Source organism: Calypte anna, chromosome 1 (assembly GCF_003957555.1).
Source record: "Calypte anna isolate BGI_N300 chromosome 1, bCalAnn1_v1.p, whole genome shotgun sequence".
Taxonomy (NCBI): domain Eukaryota; kingdom Metazoa; phylum Chordata; class Aves; order Apodiformes; family Trochilidae; genus Calypte; species Calypte anna.
The window spans coordinates 156,012,664-156,029,515 of NC_044244.1; the positions used below are offsets into that span (position 1 = coordinate 156,012,664).

Consider the following 16,852-nt stretch of genomic DNA (forward strand, 5'->3'; position numbering starts at 1 on the left):
ACAGAATGATAACACCCCACTGCCATGGAAAATAAACACCAAAAAAACCCTTGATGAGCAATGAATAAAAGACCCATTGAGTAAATCAGAAAAATGTCTCTGCATGGATCAAGTGCAGTGCTCATATGCTGCTGCATTTGTGGGATACCAAGAAACCTTATTTGAGGAAGATGCTATTGTGCTATGAAAATACACAATTATTAGGCAGTAGCTTTACTTTTTCTGGATCCTAGCCTACTTATGTTGTCTAGGATACCTGCAGATGTAACTAGCCATGAGATTTTTATTCCATTATGTTAATCATATCCAAAAGGTGAAGGTCCATGTGTCCATGCCTCGAGATATGCTATGTATATTATTGCATTATCTATGTTTTAAGATGGATGTCACATCTAACTGCTGTACTTGAAAATGATGCAAAGGCTGAGTTTACATTTACAGAATCAGTGTTAGGCCTTGTATGAAACACTACACAATGACACCAAACCTTTTAGGCAAAAGATGTAGTATCTGACATCTTTTCTGGATAAATCCCTTCCAAAAATTTTCTTTGTATCACTGATACAAAGTGATAGATTTTTCTTAGAAAATTCATGGGGTTTTTGATAGAAAGTCAGTTTTGATAGAAAGTCAGTTGCCGTTTCCCACTTATTTTATACTGAAATTAGTGTTATTCCTTTAAAATCCCTATCAGAATCTTGAGTGAAAGACAAATAATCAATCGCATATGGCTTTAAAAAGTGTGACCTCAAAATCTTTTGATTACAAGTAAAAATACTGAAACTAAGGATGTAAGATAAAATATTATTCTAGTAAATGTCAGTGTTACTAGAAATACTTTTCATGGAACTGTTTACTTTCCCTGTGCCACTCAATTATTTTTGCCAAAAACATAATAATTAGATGGCATCTTTAATAGAAAAAAAGGTACTTCTGCTGACAGCTTCCAAATTAAATTTTGTTTATCATAAATTTAACAAAAATCTGCAGTTTTGTGAAGCTAACACAGCAGCAGCAGATGGATGATGGCTGAAGCACCAGCCAAAGGAATTACAGCAGGAGTAGAGAGGGCTGATTTTGCTCACTAAGATTACAGGCTACTTATAGTTTATATACTGTCAGAAATCGCTGTAGCAGTGCAGTGTTACCATAGAAACTTGTAGACCAGGGAAATATTCCTCCAGCTCTCCACCAATGGAGGAACAGGAATACAGAGCTGGATGTGGTAATGAGGGCCACAGGGGGATGATGAATGTGAACTGATTAGGAGTGAGGATTAAGCAAAACCTTAACAAGCCATTAGGAGTGAAGAATAGCTGTGACTTCCCTGGTTAATACAGTGGCATGTTTCATTCTCTAAGATTTCCCACATTTGTTGGCAAGGAAATGTTTCACTGAAGCATTGGGTTTTTCCTAGGTATTGCAGTCAGACATCTTTTGGATGTTTCTCTTAAATGTTTTGTACCGGTCTGATCCACTGGGGGTTTGCTGGAGGGAGGCACAATTCAAAATAATACAGACTATGGCTCCAGGCCTCAGAAACCTGTACTTTATGGATAAAATGTGTAGTGAGACAGGACCAGGTGCCCTGAGTTATCGATGAGTGGGAGTGGGTTCACCTGTGTCTGGCCTCCCTCCTGAGCATGTGCAGGAGCACGGGGCCAATAAGAGAGCAGCTGACACCCACAGAGAGAGCTCTCACTCTTCAGTGAGGATTGAGAAGCCCACAGCTCAAGGAGCCCCAGGAGCAGGCAAGAAGGGGTAGATCCCGGAGCCCCAGGAACAGCCCTAGGACATCGTCCAGGAATGGGCTAAGCCCTGAGGCCTCAGGATCAGCCCTAGGAGCAAGAAGGGCTCCTCCCGCCACAGCTGGTGGAGAATGCGGGCAACATACGGATGTCTAAAGAAGCAGCAGTGTGAGGAGCTGGCAACAGGAACATTCTCCCTGATTTGAAAAAATGCCTGGGCTAACACTCTCCCTGAAAGGTGTGACCAGCAAGCTCTTTGGTTTGGAAACCCCTGAGCAGAGGGAAGCCAAGATAAGGATTCTCTCTTTGGAAACCCCTGAGCAGAGGGAAGGAAGCTAGGAGGATGGAATCTCATAGTATGGAATCCCACGGAGGAAAAAGAAAAAAAAAAAATAAAAAAGTAAAAGTAAATAAAAGTAAAAGTATGGAATCCCACGAAGGAACCAGAAACCCATGAGGAACCAGAAATCTCTTTGGAAACCCCTGAGCAAAGGAAAGCCAAGAGAAGGATTCTCTCTTTGGAAGCCCCTGAGCAGAGGGAAACCAAGAGAAGAGCAGAAACAGGAGGGAGAAGAACAACTTGCAGAGACTCTGTGAAAAGTGCCTGGTGCAACTTGCAGAGGCTTTGTGAAATATGCCTAGGCTAAGCCCTTGAGCAGAGGGAAATCCCATGAGGAAGGGTTAAATCCCGAGGCCCATGAGGAAAGAAACCCCGGAACAGAGGGCAAGTGCCTGGGACAATTTGCAGAGACTTTGTGAAGAGTGCTCAGACAGCTTGCAGAGACTTTGCCAGAAAGGGGCTGACATCGAGCGAATATGTGGGTATGTTTAATTCCCCTTAAAGAAGGTTGAAAGAAAGAAGGTTGAGAATTCTCCCCAAAATACGTGTAAGGGTTGAGAATTCTCCCTAAAAATATATGTAAAATAAGTTATATGTTATATGTAAGTTATATGTTTAAATCTTGTAAGTTATATTTTTGTGTAAAAATCCTCTAACCTCTCGGCGCCTCCTCGATGCTCTTAGTTGAGTGTCCCGCGGGGCCCGAAGAAAAATCCTGTAAAAATCCTGTATGTCTATGTCTAAATCCTGTATAAGTGTGTTTTGTACTGCCCCTCGGCGCCCCCTTGATGCTCTTAGCTGAGTGTCCTGCGGGGCCCGAAGAGAAATCCTGTAAGTGTATTCTTGTGTATAAAAAATCGTGCTATGTAAATATGTAAATGTCTATGTAAATGTCTGTGTACTATGTAAATGTCTGTGTAAAAAAAAAAAAAAAAAAAAAAGGGGGAAATGTAGTGAGACAGGACCAGGTGCCCTGAGTTATCGATGAGTGGGAGTGGGTTCACCTGTGTCTGGCCTCCCTCCTGAGCATGTGCAGGAGCACGGGGCCAATAAGAGAGCAGCTGACACCCACAGAGAGAGCTCTCACTCTTCAGTGAGGATTGAGAAGCCCACAGCTCAAGGAGCCCCAGGAGCAGGCAAGAAGGGGTAGATCCCGGAGCCCCAGGAACAGCCCTAGGACATCGTCCAGGAATGGGCTAAGCCCTGAGGCCTCAGGATCAGCCCTAGGAGCAAGAAGGGCTCCTCCCGCCACAAAAATGGAATCAAATTAGCTAATTTAAACTAATTTTAGTGTTCACATCATTTAATATTTCCAGGTAAAATCTGCAAAATGAGCTGGTATATTTCTCAGTGCAAATCTGGAAATCTGTTTGTAATTCATTCACTTCTTAATTCAGGCATTTTATTCTGTTCAAAGTTACAGAGTCAAATTTTTTGCATGGTTGTGGATCATTGTTTTGGAAAATGTAACATCTCCATCAATAGAGAACCTTACAATTTGTTGGAGTTTCAGTTAAAAAATGTATTCTATGTCTTTTCCAACAATGGTTTTCATGTTATCCTGTATACTTTCCAAGATAAATTGGTACATATGCCATCTAACATATCCCACAAGAACAAGTCCATCTGTTTAAACATACTACTTGTGTCACACTAAATAGTATCTGATGGAGAGTTTACTATTTAAAATGCTAACATTACAATGCATGAATGTTTTTTTGGGCTTTTTTGGAGGGGGTTTTGGAGGGATTTTTCTTCTTGTGAGTTTTGGGGTTTTTTATTTTGTTCTGGGTTTTTTTACATAAATAGATGTCTGTACATATTACCTCTCTCACAATTTAATGAAGATCAAAGAAAATATACTGTGTAATCTATGATACCACAAGTCATCTACTTCCAAAGATTTACAGCAACTGTCTAAATGCTTCTCTTTAAGATGCAGGCCAGACAGACTGAAAGAAGGAAGAACGAAACCTCTGAGATAACCTCCCAAGTCAAGTTAGATGGAACTCAACGTTTGTACTTCTGGGCCACTTGTTAAGACTAGATAAATTCTGTATTTATCTCATCACCCTGTCCAAATGAACTATTAAATACAGGAATCAAACAAATTGAACACTATTACGTCACATTTATCCCAGTTATAAGTGTTTATCATTTGGTCTTTTGATTATATCTGCTTATGTTACCTTGCTGTAGCTTTTCCTTCTACATCAGTCTTTGACTTTTGAGGGGTCCTTGCTGTGGCTTTTTCTTCCACATCAGCTTTTGATTTTTGAGGGGTCCTTGCTGTGGCTTTTTCTTCCACATCAGCTTTTGATTTTTGAGGGGTCCTTGCTGTGGCTTTTTCTTCCATATCAGCCTTTGATTTTTGAGGGGTCCTTGCTGTAGTTTTTTCTTCTACATCAGCCTTTGATTTTTGAGGGGTTACCTGTTCTGATGACAAGGCAGCCCTGCAATAGGAATGGTGAAAATGTATTTACAGCACATGAAGATATTAGGAAACACATTATATCATTTAAATGGGTTATCACTGCAGATACTACATTTCTTACAAGAGTAACAGCAGTAAGTGTGCATTTTCATTGACAAATGCTTTTCTGTGTTTTTTTTCTTTAAATAGGTATGTAATATGTAAATATATATAATATTAAATTATATATGAAAAATATTTATAAAGACTTATGTTATACTCTGTTTCACTAGATTACTGTATCCACCAAGTCTTTCTAACAATTAGTATTCCAAGACTAGCAGATTTCTAGTATGACTACAGCAATAAAGTAGAGTTTCTTTACTGCTTCAAAATTATTTTAGTAATCGGTCACTACAAAAATACTAAAATTATAGGAAATTATAAGAAAGGGAGAAGGTGACCAATACAGTTGGAAATTAGAGTTATATGCTTCTTATGATTCAATGATTCTAAGAGAATCTTTCTATTAGGATAGCAACTAAACCATGATGAATTTTGTAGCTGTCTTAATTATAAGCCATGAAATTACAGGTCAGTTAAGTAATCTTTTCCTAATTTTGACCATGTTAAATGTACATTTAATTAGTAAATTATTGAATTCAATTATTTTCTAAAATTAGAGCAACCTTTGAAGATATTCAAATAAGTTTAGGGTACTTCATGTCAATTCATCTCATGTTAATGCCTTCTATTACAAGCCTTTGCATGTACACAGCTTTTTAATTTAACACTTTCTCTTCGCTTAGCTCACACTCTTTTTTTTCACTCTCATGTCTCACTCTCATATCACTTATCATTTTTTCACTCTCATATCATTTTAATATGGAGAAGTATTTGTATTAGCAACAGAACTGTGGAACTAAAACTGTGACACAGGTTTTTTTTGTGCAATTAAAGTTTTTTTAATTTTAATAAATATGCAGTGAAATTTTCTAAGCTATGTGAAAATAATTACATTTCTGCAAAGAAGGAAGTTGTCTTCATGTGTTTCTGTGACACTGACAATGGAGAAACCCTCCCAGGCAATTATACAGTCTTTGTATTATAAATGAATATAAATTAATACTCAATGCTTGTGCACAGGAATGTGTTACATTTATAAATGTAATACAAAGCAAAGTAAGCAAGACCTACATTGTTGGACCCTCTGAGTTTTCTGAAGTGGTCCTAGAGAAAGAAAAGAGTTACTATTTCGGAAACCAAGTAGCAAAATACTACTATCAAAGAACTATTAAAGATTTTATATCAATGAACAGAAATTAATTTTACTTTTCTTTCATTTCAAGACAGTATTTTTCTTAATGTGGAACATAACATATTAACCCAAATTGCATAATATTAAAATCTTTTCATATTCTTTATATGCTACTCAGTCAATCATTCTTCAATTAACATTCCTTAGTCAATCACTCTGATCAATAGCTTTTTTCTTTTCAGTACTCAATTCACAGCCAAAATAATCAATTACAGTGAGCTTCCTGTATTCTTAGTTTCAATTGCAATTTCTTCTAAATGCACTGTGAAGTGTCCTTAATCGTCTTGCAACTGAGGCCAAGCACACCAGAAGTTTATATCATGCTTGACTGTAGAAGGCTAGAATCAGGTCTACGAATTAGAAAAGTTAGACCCCACAAACCCATGACTGATGAAGTCCCTTCCTGAGTGGAGGGGCAGAACAGTCAGTCAGCCATTCTTACATCTGAAGAAAATACACAGCTCTTTGCTCCACCCACCTTTAAGACATACAGTGAGTGACCTTTTAAAACTGTCATTATTAACATCTATGCACAGCACTTTATTTCCTGAACTTCACAGGAGAGAAAAAGGCTTTCCTTTGGTAACCTTTGTTTTTCATAGTAATATTCACCAAGTGAAATTCCTGTCACGTCTTCAAAGCACTTTTAAAAAATACACAACTAATCATTTAATACCTATCTCTGCTTAGCCAACTGTCCTTGGGTGACATCATTATTACATCATCCAGGAGGGGTCATGAAAGCTTCAGAAAGAATATCTGTATTTTGATCTCTGAACTATGAGAGTAAAGGAGTAACTGGATAGTAAGTGCTGGAAAGGACACAAGACAGCTATTTTTTGTTTTTTTTTTTTTTTAATCTGGGCAGATGCTGAACATAGGATGCCTCCTATCCTATGCTTTCAAAATTGCCATGATCATAAGAGATGAGAATTTGGAATGAGGCCAGATAATTTCATCACATTTGACATATTAAAAACATCTATGAAGAACTGACCTAAAAGAAAACAGATTTTAGTATATAGGAGCTATCTTTCTGCTGGCAGGTGAGTGACTTTGAATCTTGCCCAAACAGATGGATGATAGTAAATATAGAATAAGGTTAAAAATAATTGCCAGATTTGGTTTAAGGATTCATCTTAAAGTCTTCCACTGGAAGAGATTCTACAAACTCCCGAGGCTATGTTCTGCCAAGGAATTATGCCTAACATGACAATGTATCCATTCATTTTCATTTCACATAATTTTCAACATTGTTATGCATGTGATATGTGTTGGAAGTTTCCCAGAATAAAACCAGGGAAACAGAAGGCCATGTTGCATCCAATAGGGGACCTAAGCAAAGAATATCATAAAAGTTCATACATTAATATTTTAAACAATCCATACTACATGCCAGCACAAGACATATTCTCTGCTCTATTTCCAGAAAGCAACCACAACTTTAGAAATAAACATTAAACATTCAGCTGCAAGTAAATTTAGCCTGATTTTGTCTTCAAAACTATTTCTTGGACACCTTTTTAAGAGCTGACTAAACAGATCTTGATATTTTGTCTGTATTGTTAACCAAATGGCCCAGACTTTGTCCCTGGCTGTCAGACCAAAGGACACTAAGAGATTCCTGCTCTTATGGCTAGGTGCTCTATAGAAAACATGTCTTGTGGAGAGCTAGCTGTAATAGACCAAAGCCAAACCATGAATAAAGAATACAAATATTGTAGAAAAAAATTAAAAGTTCTGTCCAGGTTTGGGCCAGGATAAAGGTGATTTTCTGTCTTGTGCTTTTACTTTTAGCTGAGTCTCTTTAAGTAGTTGCACTTGCTGAAATTAACAGCAAGTTTCTCAGACAGTGTATGCTTCTAGAACTGATAACACTCAATGTTTATAGTTACTGTTAGAGACTGGTGTGCAGAGCCAAGGGCACTTCTCAGCTCTGATGAGAACATTTTACCGTCCAGAAGGATAAAGAGGTCCCACCTGAGCCCTCCTTTGGGGAGGAACAGACAAGATAGATGCCAGAATTGACCAAACAGAGTATTCCATCCCATATACATCACACTCAGTATAAATTTGAGGCATCATGAGGGCTAAGCCATGATTTCCTGATTTCCTGCTTCCCTTCCTTCACCCAGCATCCTGGGAGGATTCCGTTCGTTCGTCTGCCTGTGGTCCTGATCCATGCCAGCCCATATCTGTGTGTTCCTGCCTCCAGTTCCCGACTGCTGCCGACTCCAGGAGTCCAGCCTGGACTTTCCCAGGGCTGCCCTGCAGCCTCTGTGGTGACGTGAGTTATTGAGGGAAAAGGGGGGAGGAATGTGGTATCCATTTTCCTGTATATTTGTATATATTTAGCAATTTTTCCTATTTATCATTACTGTTTCATTAAAGCTGTGTAGTTTAGTTTCCAACCCATAAGTCTCTCTCCCTTATTCTCTCTCCTTTCTTTGTCCAGGAGGAGAGAGACATTAATAGAGAGCATCTGTTACTCGGTTTAATTGCCGGGCCAGTGTTAAACCGTGACAAGTTCTTAAGGTACTTCATCTACTCTGACCTCAGTCAACGCTGAGCATCAAGCTGCTCTGAGCCCAAAGAAGAATTTAGGCATGGGATGTTTTCTCTTTGCATCTTATTAATCAATCTCAGTCTCTCAAAGGATTGCCCTCTATCCCCCTCAAAAAATCTAGCCAAAAGTTAGGAAAACAGTAGCGATCATCAATACTCACTGTTTAGTTCCCGTTGTTTCTGTTGTGGTTGTGCTACCTGAAACTGGAGGAGGCATCCAAGATTGCCTGGTGAAGGTAACAAAGGAATATTTAAGTATTAGTTTCATGCTATGGGGCTGAACAGCATTCTTGGAATATTAGACTATCAGAAGTGATGCTGAAATACCTGGAGCTTTTCTTAAATCATTCATATTTTGAAATACTACATGACAATACTTTTTAGACCTTTTTTTCCCTGACAAATTAATTGAGTTGGAAATGATACAGTAATTTCAAATTTTTCTCTTGAAAAATTTACCCTCTGACTCTAGGTAATCTTTTCTGCAGCTTGAATGTTACAAATAATTGTATTATTCAGGGGAAGGACAATCAGATAGAATGCACAAAGGAAAGGGTGTCAAGTATCAACCCGAGAAACTCATTCAGGATGGTATCAGAGGTCACAGAGGTCTTTTTCTTTTTTTATTATTATTTCCCCCCTCAAAACTACCAATCCAGCAATTGTTTCTGAGGAAAAAGCAATTACACCAAGAACAGTGCCATTCAGTGATGGCCTTTCACATCTGCAAAGAGCCTGAGGAGAACTGCTTGGCTGAAAACACCATAAACTTCCATGGAACAAGCAGGGCTGGTAATATGAAATGCTGACATTTTAATTTCTACTTTCAGAATTCTACTGATCAAAATTTTTATGCATAAAAAATGGAAAAAATCACAAATGGACAGAATTTGCAGTTGGAAAGCATGCATAAAGATACAGCTACTGCCAGCAGTATACTTTCTATGAAAAATCTAGTTCTTTGTTCAACACCCTGTTTTTATTTTTTCCCAGATGACAGTACCTGAGATCAAAATTTTTAAAGCTAGTGAGTATCATGCAGTAAATCTTAGTGTAGGTCGTACATACTGCAACAGCACAAGGTCAAGTTTGGCATCACAGATTTCAGCTGCTCCCAGTTACAGTCCTTTAAATTTAGATAATTCATACAATGATTTAAACTTAGGCACAGAAAAGGCATATGCCAGCTGAGCTAGGGGCTGCAGCAGAGAGTTAACATCTATTGCAATATACTCATAAAAGTTGCTCTACACAGGCAACTTTGCAACACAGTACTCCCACAGAAAAAGCCAGAGCAAGTGAAAGATGCGTTCTTGAAGCTTGCTGAGGAGTTAGACCATGCTCAAGGAGAAAGTTGGTAATTTTTTTTAATGTAATTGTGATACATTTACTGAGGTTCAATGGAGTGCTCTGTATCTTGGTGGTAATAAATACCTTTTTTTCTTGATCGGAGAAGTTGCAGCAGTGTTTGAGGGTGATGGATTGGGTGTCAAAGACTGTCTGTTAAGGAAATATACTTTAATTAATCTTCACTAAGTGTACAATTTCCAGTGAAAAAAATAATTATAAGACATCATATTTCTACCATCAAAATGATACAACTGTGTATGGCAAATGGTATGATTATGTCTATATATGCCAGCTGGAAATTCTGGAAATGCTTTAAAGGATGCAAGGTTTGGGACACTTTGGGATTCTGATACTTAGAGGCAAGTTGTGGTTTTACTTTATATCCACAGTAATTTCTGAGCTCTTAAAATCCTGATTTCTGTACCTACAATTCAGTCTCCAACCACTAAAATATTAATACTGTTGTTTTCCATACTTTAATTTTTATGTTCCTTATTCTATTAGGACTATGTTAGTGCTTCTCTATTTTACAATATACCTGTAAAAAGAGCCAGTATTCCTCATACTACCAATGATATAAATTCCAAGCCAGTGATTTTTCTCAAAAAAGCTAGAATAATACTAACATAATTTATCCTCTGCAATTCCTAATGTAATGACAATAGCTCTGAAGAGCAGATTTGTACAAATTATTGTATTACTCTCTGGCAAGAAAAAATATACACCCTTTAAGTCTGACTGAAGTCCCACTTCAGAATTCATGGTTGGTCTATTAAAAAATAATCTCTGCACAAAATAACATAAAATTCAATTTATATAATGTTTCATGTGTCACCATCAACATGATTTACAACATAATGGTGTAAAATCATAATTTAAAAGAATGACCTCGCTTGAACTTTAAATGCCAGAAATACTAATTTTCTCTTCAGAGTAATATCTCATCACTTTGCAAGATGACATTTAATTGCTGTGCACAGTCTTCACTAGCAAGTATTTTCAGTGTAATTTATTACAGATAGAACACTACTGACATTGATGAAGGCACAAAGTGATATAATTGTCCCTTTATACTTGTAAGTATGGTGGCTGAGCTTTTCACTTTCATTCTTATAAAAATTTCAAGCAGTTAAGAGCTGTAAATTCTTTAGAAATTAAATTTTCAGTGTTGTGTAGCCATATTACATATATAAAGTTGCTATCACTAAATGATAACAAATGTTTTATAACATATAAGAAATATAGCCCTAAATTATCTTAAATTGAAAATTGGTTTCAACCTGTTTTAAACAAAAGACTGACCTTTTGACAAAAGAAAAGCTTTCAAATTAATCATACATTTTCTGATTGCTTTCCATTGGAAAAATCAGTTAGACTGTCTATCAGAAATGGAAAAAAAACATTCTTCATATTTTGATACTCAAATTTTCCATTGACAATGTTAAGTGGCATTTTCCACTGAAAACCTTAATCAGAATTTTTTCATGTAGACTATTCTCAGAAGTATGCACCGTAGTTGGTAGAAGAAATGCAGAGAAATGCAGTGCTCCAGAACATACCCAAAATGGACTGTTTTCCAAAACTCTTACTCTTTCTTTCTTGTATTTAAAATACTTTGTTTCTTAGAGAATTGTTTTCCTGAGTAAATGTGTAATCTGAACCACAGATTTCTTTCAACCTATGTGGAAAAATAGCAAAGTAATAAGGAAATTCCTCTTATTATATAAAAAAAAAAAGTAGACAGATATCAGAATTCTCCTCCAGAAGATTCCTTTTTTCTCCTCACTGGCTATAAAAAGAGCCTATGATAACCTAGATAGAAATGTCTGCATTCCAGGTATCAGGTGGTGAAACAAAGCCTACAAATAGGCTGTATCCCATAGAAATTATTTCTCTCTACAGTATATTCTTGTTACGTACAAAAAGTTATGATAATATATAATACTTAGGTGATAAGGTTTCCAAAACTCATACCTGTCACTTTGCTTATTATTCAGATTTGGAGACTTATTTGTTTTATCTGTATCACTTCTGGCTGGAATTCTGTAAGAAACACAAATTATTAATAACACAAATTCTAGATACTTTAAAAAAGCCACCACAACAGTTGACTAAAATGAGAAGATTAAACATCTCTTTGCCCCGTGTGGTGATTAAAAAATATTAAATACCTGAAGAGTCTAAGCAGCTGACTGAAAAAGACTTGTAGGTTTTCGTACCTTAGTTAATACACTGCATCAAGCCTCATAGTTGTCAGCAGTTAATTTATTACAACTTCTTTGAATTAGATCAGAATACTAGAAAGAAAGCAATGTTTTTCAGACAGGAAGTACCTAAACCATCCACATGTCCTCTCCCTTGCGATCCTTTGAGATATCCAACAGACTCATTTTCTTTACAGTTTCTAGACAAAAATGTGATTTGAAAATAGTCTAGTGTAAAGCCCCTCAATAGTAATGGTAGTGACCAATAGGAATAACATTTATCAAAGAAGTTAGATTATTTTTGTTTGAATTGATTTTATTAAGCCATGAAATTTACCCTAAAAAAACCATGTGATTTTCCAAGCCCTCTGTGGATTCCACAGTTGTTGCCTAGAAGTCTTCCCAATTTTCACAGAAACCACAATGTAGCTATTGTAGCTGAAACATCTTAAGGACTTATTTTATTTCAGCTTTCTTCCCACGTATGGAATATCCTTTAATACGAACAGGGGAACTTCAAACATTTCAAATACAAAGTGATGTAGATTGAAATAGATTACAAATACTATTGTATTTTATGAAAAGCCTTCAGGGGAGCTTTGGGACACAATCTGCACCAGCATATCCTCTCTGCTTTTTTCAAATGTTAAAATTTAGTTGTGCAAATAATTATCTCACATGATGATCAGCTTGTGACTGTGACCAGCAGTTGGTTACTCAGAAGATCACTAGAGGTCTCACTGAACTTGCCAATGGAATTTTTCTTCTAATTCACAGCTATCCAATGAAAGAGCAATTCTTTCATGTCTCCTTTTACATTTTCAACATTTCAGCACCATACTTTAAGTCGTTCTGTTTCTGCTCGTTTTAAAGACTTAAAGGAAGTGATTCCAGGGAAGTGATTCTGCCCCTATACTCAGCCCTGGTGAGGCCACACCTCGAGTACTGTGTCCAGTTCTGGGCCCCCCAGTTCAGGAAGGATATTGAGGTCCTGGAGCAGGTCCAAAGGAGGGCAACCAGGCTGGTGAAGGGACTCGAGCACAGACCCTATGAGGAGAGGCTGAGAGAGCTGGGGCTGTTCAGCCTAAGGAAGAGGAGGCTCCGGGGAGACCTCATCGCTGTCTACAACTCCCTGAAAGGAGGGTGTAACCGGGTGGACATTGGTCTCTTTTGCCAGATGACTTTCAACAAGACAAGAGGGCATGGTCTTAAGTTGTGCCAGGGGAAATTTAGGTTAGATATTAGAAAGAATTTCTTTACGAAGAGAGTGATCAAGCATTGGAATGGGCTGCCTGGTGAAGTAGTGGATTCTCCATCCCTGGAGATATTTAAAAAGAGACTGGATGTGGCACTCAGTGCCATGGTCTAGCAACCGCAACGGTGGTAAAAGGGTTGGACTCGATGATCTCTGAGGTCCCTTCCAACGCAGCCAATTCTATGATTCTATGAAGTAATTAGTTAATTCAGACTTGTCAGGATCAGCTCTGCTCTGGGGTGCAGGGGAAGGACATGCCTGTAGAGCTGAGTTGCCACCAAGACAGCAGGTGCCACATCAAGTGGCCCTGCAAACCAGGACACTGATTTTTCTCTCCTCTGACCAAATTAAACCCATGTTCAAGATATCTCTATCAAAATGACTGTTTCTTGTGCCTCCTGCTGGAAGCAAAAATTGCTCAATATGTCTGTTCTTTGTCCTCCAAACTGGCAGAATGATTTGTTACATGGGTGTGGCATTTTAATCAAGATGCTATGAGGAGGTAAGGGGCAAAGCAATTATTTCACACTGCAGAAAGAAATGCTCTAAGATCTTTTATCTTTCATTAGAATCTATTGTGTTATTTATAAACGCAAATACCATTACAGAACAGGTTCATACAGGAAATGAAGAAGCTTCAGTGAAAGTAGTTGTAGGATAAAATAAAAATCCAGTTTAGTTCACTCTTTTGAAAAGGAAAACATCTATATTGGGCTTGGTTCAGGGATAAGCACGTTTTTTTTTTTTTCTGGTTTGGGCTTTAAAATAACATCTAGCTGCTCAATATAGCAGAAGCTTTGAAAACAGTAAAAGAAGAAAGGTAAGCATAATGTTATCCTCTTCTTGTACTTCTCAGCTTCTGATAAACAGTGTTCAAAGAATATTCTCTGTTTGCACCTAAAATGCTGTATCCAACAGACATCTTTGATTCAGTGATCCATTTACTTGTCTATCATTTTTCTGGTTTTGGTTTGGGTTTTTTTGTTTGTTTGGGGGTTTTTAATTTTTTTTTGTTTTTTTAATTTTTGGCCTCCACAATGTGATCAGTCTTTCTCATCTTCCTCTTCGTTTTTTTCTGATTCTATCATAGTTTCTTCCCTTAAATGAAATGCTGCATGTGGTGCTCAGGAAGTGCAAAACAGTTCATACTGTGGTTTTCCATTCACTCTCATTTCCTTTTCTAATAATTTCTACTATTCCAGAGGTTTAGATTATTGACAAACAAACTATGAGAGCATCTTGTTTGCTTCAGTCCCATCTCTTCAGATCTAATTGCTATAAATGCAGTAAGGATTTATTCTTCCTGGGAGCTATTCTGATCTTAGAATCATTTAGTACTTGGAAAAATAGCAATGTAATTTTCACTGTCAGTATCTGATTTTTAACTTTTCTCTCATCTTTTTTTAAATATTTAGCTAGCTTCTACTAACTGAGAAATAAGGTTTTTCCTCACATACAGAGAGCCTGTGGTCAACCTGCCCTAAGTCCTTAACACTGAAACTGGTAATTGTGTAGATATTGGGTAATTTTTGTAGATATCCAACAATTCATTCTTTGAACATGGATATGGCAATATCCAGGATGCAAGTAGTTGTAATAAATATGGCTTTTAGATAAGTTTTCATTGTCACATTTACACATGCAATGAAGAACTCAAAGTTACTGCTGTGCTCCTCAAACATTTTATTTTCCACGCTTGGTTTTGGTTTGGTTTGGTTTTTATTAAAATTTCAGTGATTGTTTTGCCATTCTGAAAACTAGTTGTTGAAGAGACATTAATCCAGATTGATCCAGATTCTTTAAAACCTTGTCTTTTGGAATATTACAGTCATGGCCAGAAGAGATGCTAAGTAAAACTGTGATAAGATGTTTAAAAATTAACTTGAAAACAGGTAACTCCTGAAGACCTTTTTCAGGATACAAGACTGCCATTTTACAACATCTTAGCTAGATAAAAATAATTTTCCATATAAACAGCATGACTTACAATAGTTCTCTAAACAGCTCTAGGAGTTCTCCAGTACCAAGGTAGCAGTCTAGTACTAGGAGCAGTCCTTTAGACTTTATTCTACATTCCAGGAACATATTAGTTTTGAACAGGAAAACAAGAGAATGCTTCTTTTTTCACACATGCAGCTAAAAAATGTAGCTGTTCTGCAAACTAGTCTATTCTGAGGTGGGAGACTTATCTACTATGCTTATGGTTGTCTGATATAATTTATAAGAAAATAAGGGAGTTGTACCTGGTGGAGAAGATCCTTCAGAGAGGAAGCAGAAGTATCAAATTTGACTGCAGGCTACAAAAGGGTGCTAAGAGAATATATATCACCACACCCTCTTGTGCATTAGGATGCAAATTTGAGGAGATGCAGAACACGTGGTCCACTCTTAGAGAAGTGCCTGATGGCAATGGGTGTGAACAAATTAATCCTGGAGTGGCTATATTACACAGCTTTGAGAACACTGGTGATTAGTGAGATAAAATAAACAACTTGACTACAGCTTCCTTATGATCATTTCAAGGTTGATCCATCATTATTCACTTCATTTATAGAGATACTTGGCAACAGTTATCACAGTTATATATCCACACCTATAATCCTTTCTTAGTATTGCCTGTTATTTGTTGCATATTAAGAACCCTTCATGTTAGGTATTGGTTTGTATGAAAACACAAAGACAGTCAGCTAACAACCTAAAATAATTCAGACCTCTTAATATCTCAGCATAAAGCAAAAAGACATAACTAGATAGATAGAAGACAAAAGAACTATTCTGGCCAGGGACTCTGTAGAAACTGGAGTTTTCCTCTGACTTCTAAATTAGTAAATTAGGGCTCCAATGCATGAAAATCAAGCCTTTGAAATTGTTTTGAAGTCAAGGAGCATGTGGATAAAAGTGACACAGATGATATGTTCTACTTGAATTTCCAAAGAGCTACACAGAAGTTTGTCTTAACAGCTCTTAAATAAACTCATCTCCTATGTGGTAATGGAGAAGGCCTTTTCATGCATAAATAACTGTTTTAAAAGTAAGAAACAAAGGTTTGGCACAAACAATTTTTCAGAGTGGAAGGGGGAATCTCTGCAAGACCTGTGTTTTTCCATATGGTCACAAATTATCTGGAAAAGAAGAAGAGCAAGATGATGATGTTTGCCTGTGAAACTAACTCATGGTAGGCAAAACAAATGCTGACTGGCAAGGCTTTCAGAAGTCATCTGCTAACATGTCAGATTTCTAAAATGGCAGATGATGTTCACTTTGATAGATGCAAAGTAATGCCTGCCAAGAAAAATGAGTGATCCCTAAAACAGCTATTATTACTCAGGAAATAGGTCTTGGAATGACATAGATAATGTTATGAAAACGAAAGATCAATTCTCAGCAGCACTCAAAAGAGTAAATACAATATTATGAAGTACAAGGGTAGGAATAGCAAATGAGGCAGAAGCTGCTTTTATTCTCCTATATATATATATATATATGTATATATAAGGTGTGAGCCCATATTAAATAACTTCATGGAGATTTGGACCCCCAGATCAGAAAGACTAACATGGAAATAGAAAAGATACAAAGAAGAGCAGTAGGTAAATGGAAGTTACAGAATGGCTTCCTTGTGATGGGAGAGCAAATACAGCAGGATTCAGCAGTCTTTA

The 16,852-nt window shown here is 37.1% G+C and overlaps 1 protein-coding gene across 1 annotated transcript in view; it reads right to left on the reverse strand.

Moving 5' to 3' along the window:
• Window positions 1-16,852, reverse strand: part of SCEL (sciellin) — a 48,829-nt gene that overhangs the window by 19,867 nt on the left and 12,110 nt on the right. The window contains exons 6-10 of the mRNA XM_030466408.1: window positions 11,709-11,777; window positions 9,819-9,884; window positions 8,546-8,611; window positions 5,699-5,731; window positions 4,278-4,541 (exon numbers count right to left, since the gene is read on the reverse strand). Of these exons, the coding sequence (XP_030322268.1) occupies window positions 4,278-4,541; window positions 5,699-5,731; window positions 8,546-8,611; window positions 9,819-9,884; window positions 11,709-11,777 (498 nt within the window). The remainder of the gene's footprint in view (window positions 1-4,277; window positions 4,542-5,698; window positions 5,732-8,545; window positions 8,612-9,818; window positions 9,885-11,708; window positions 11,778-16,852) is intronic.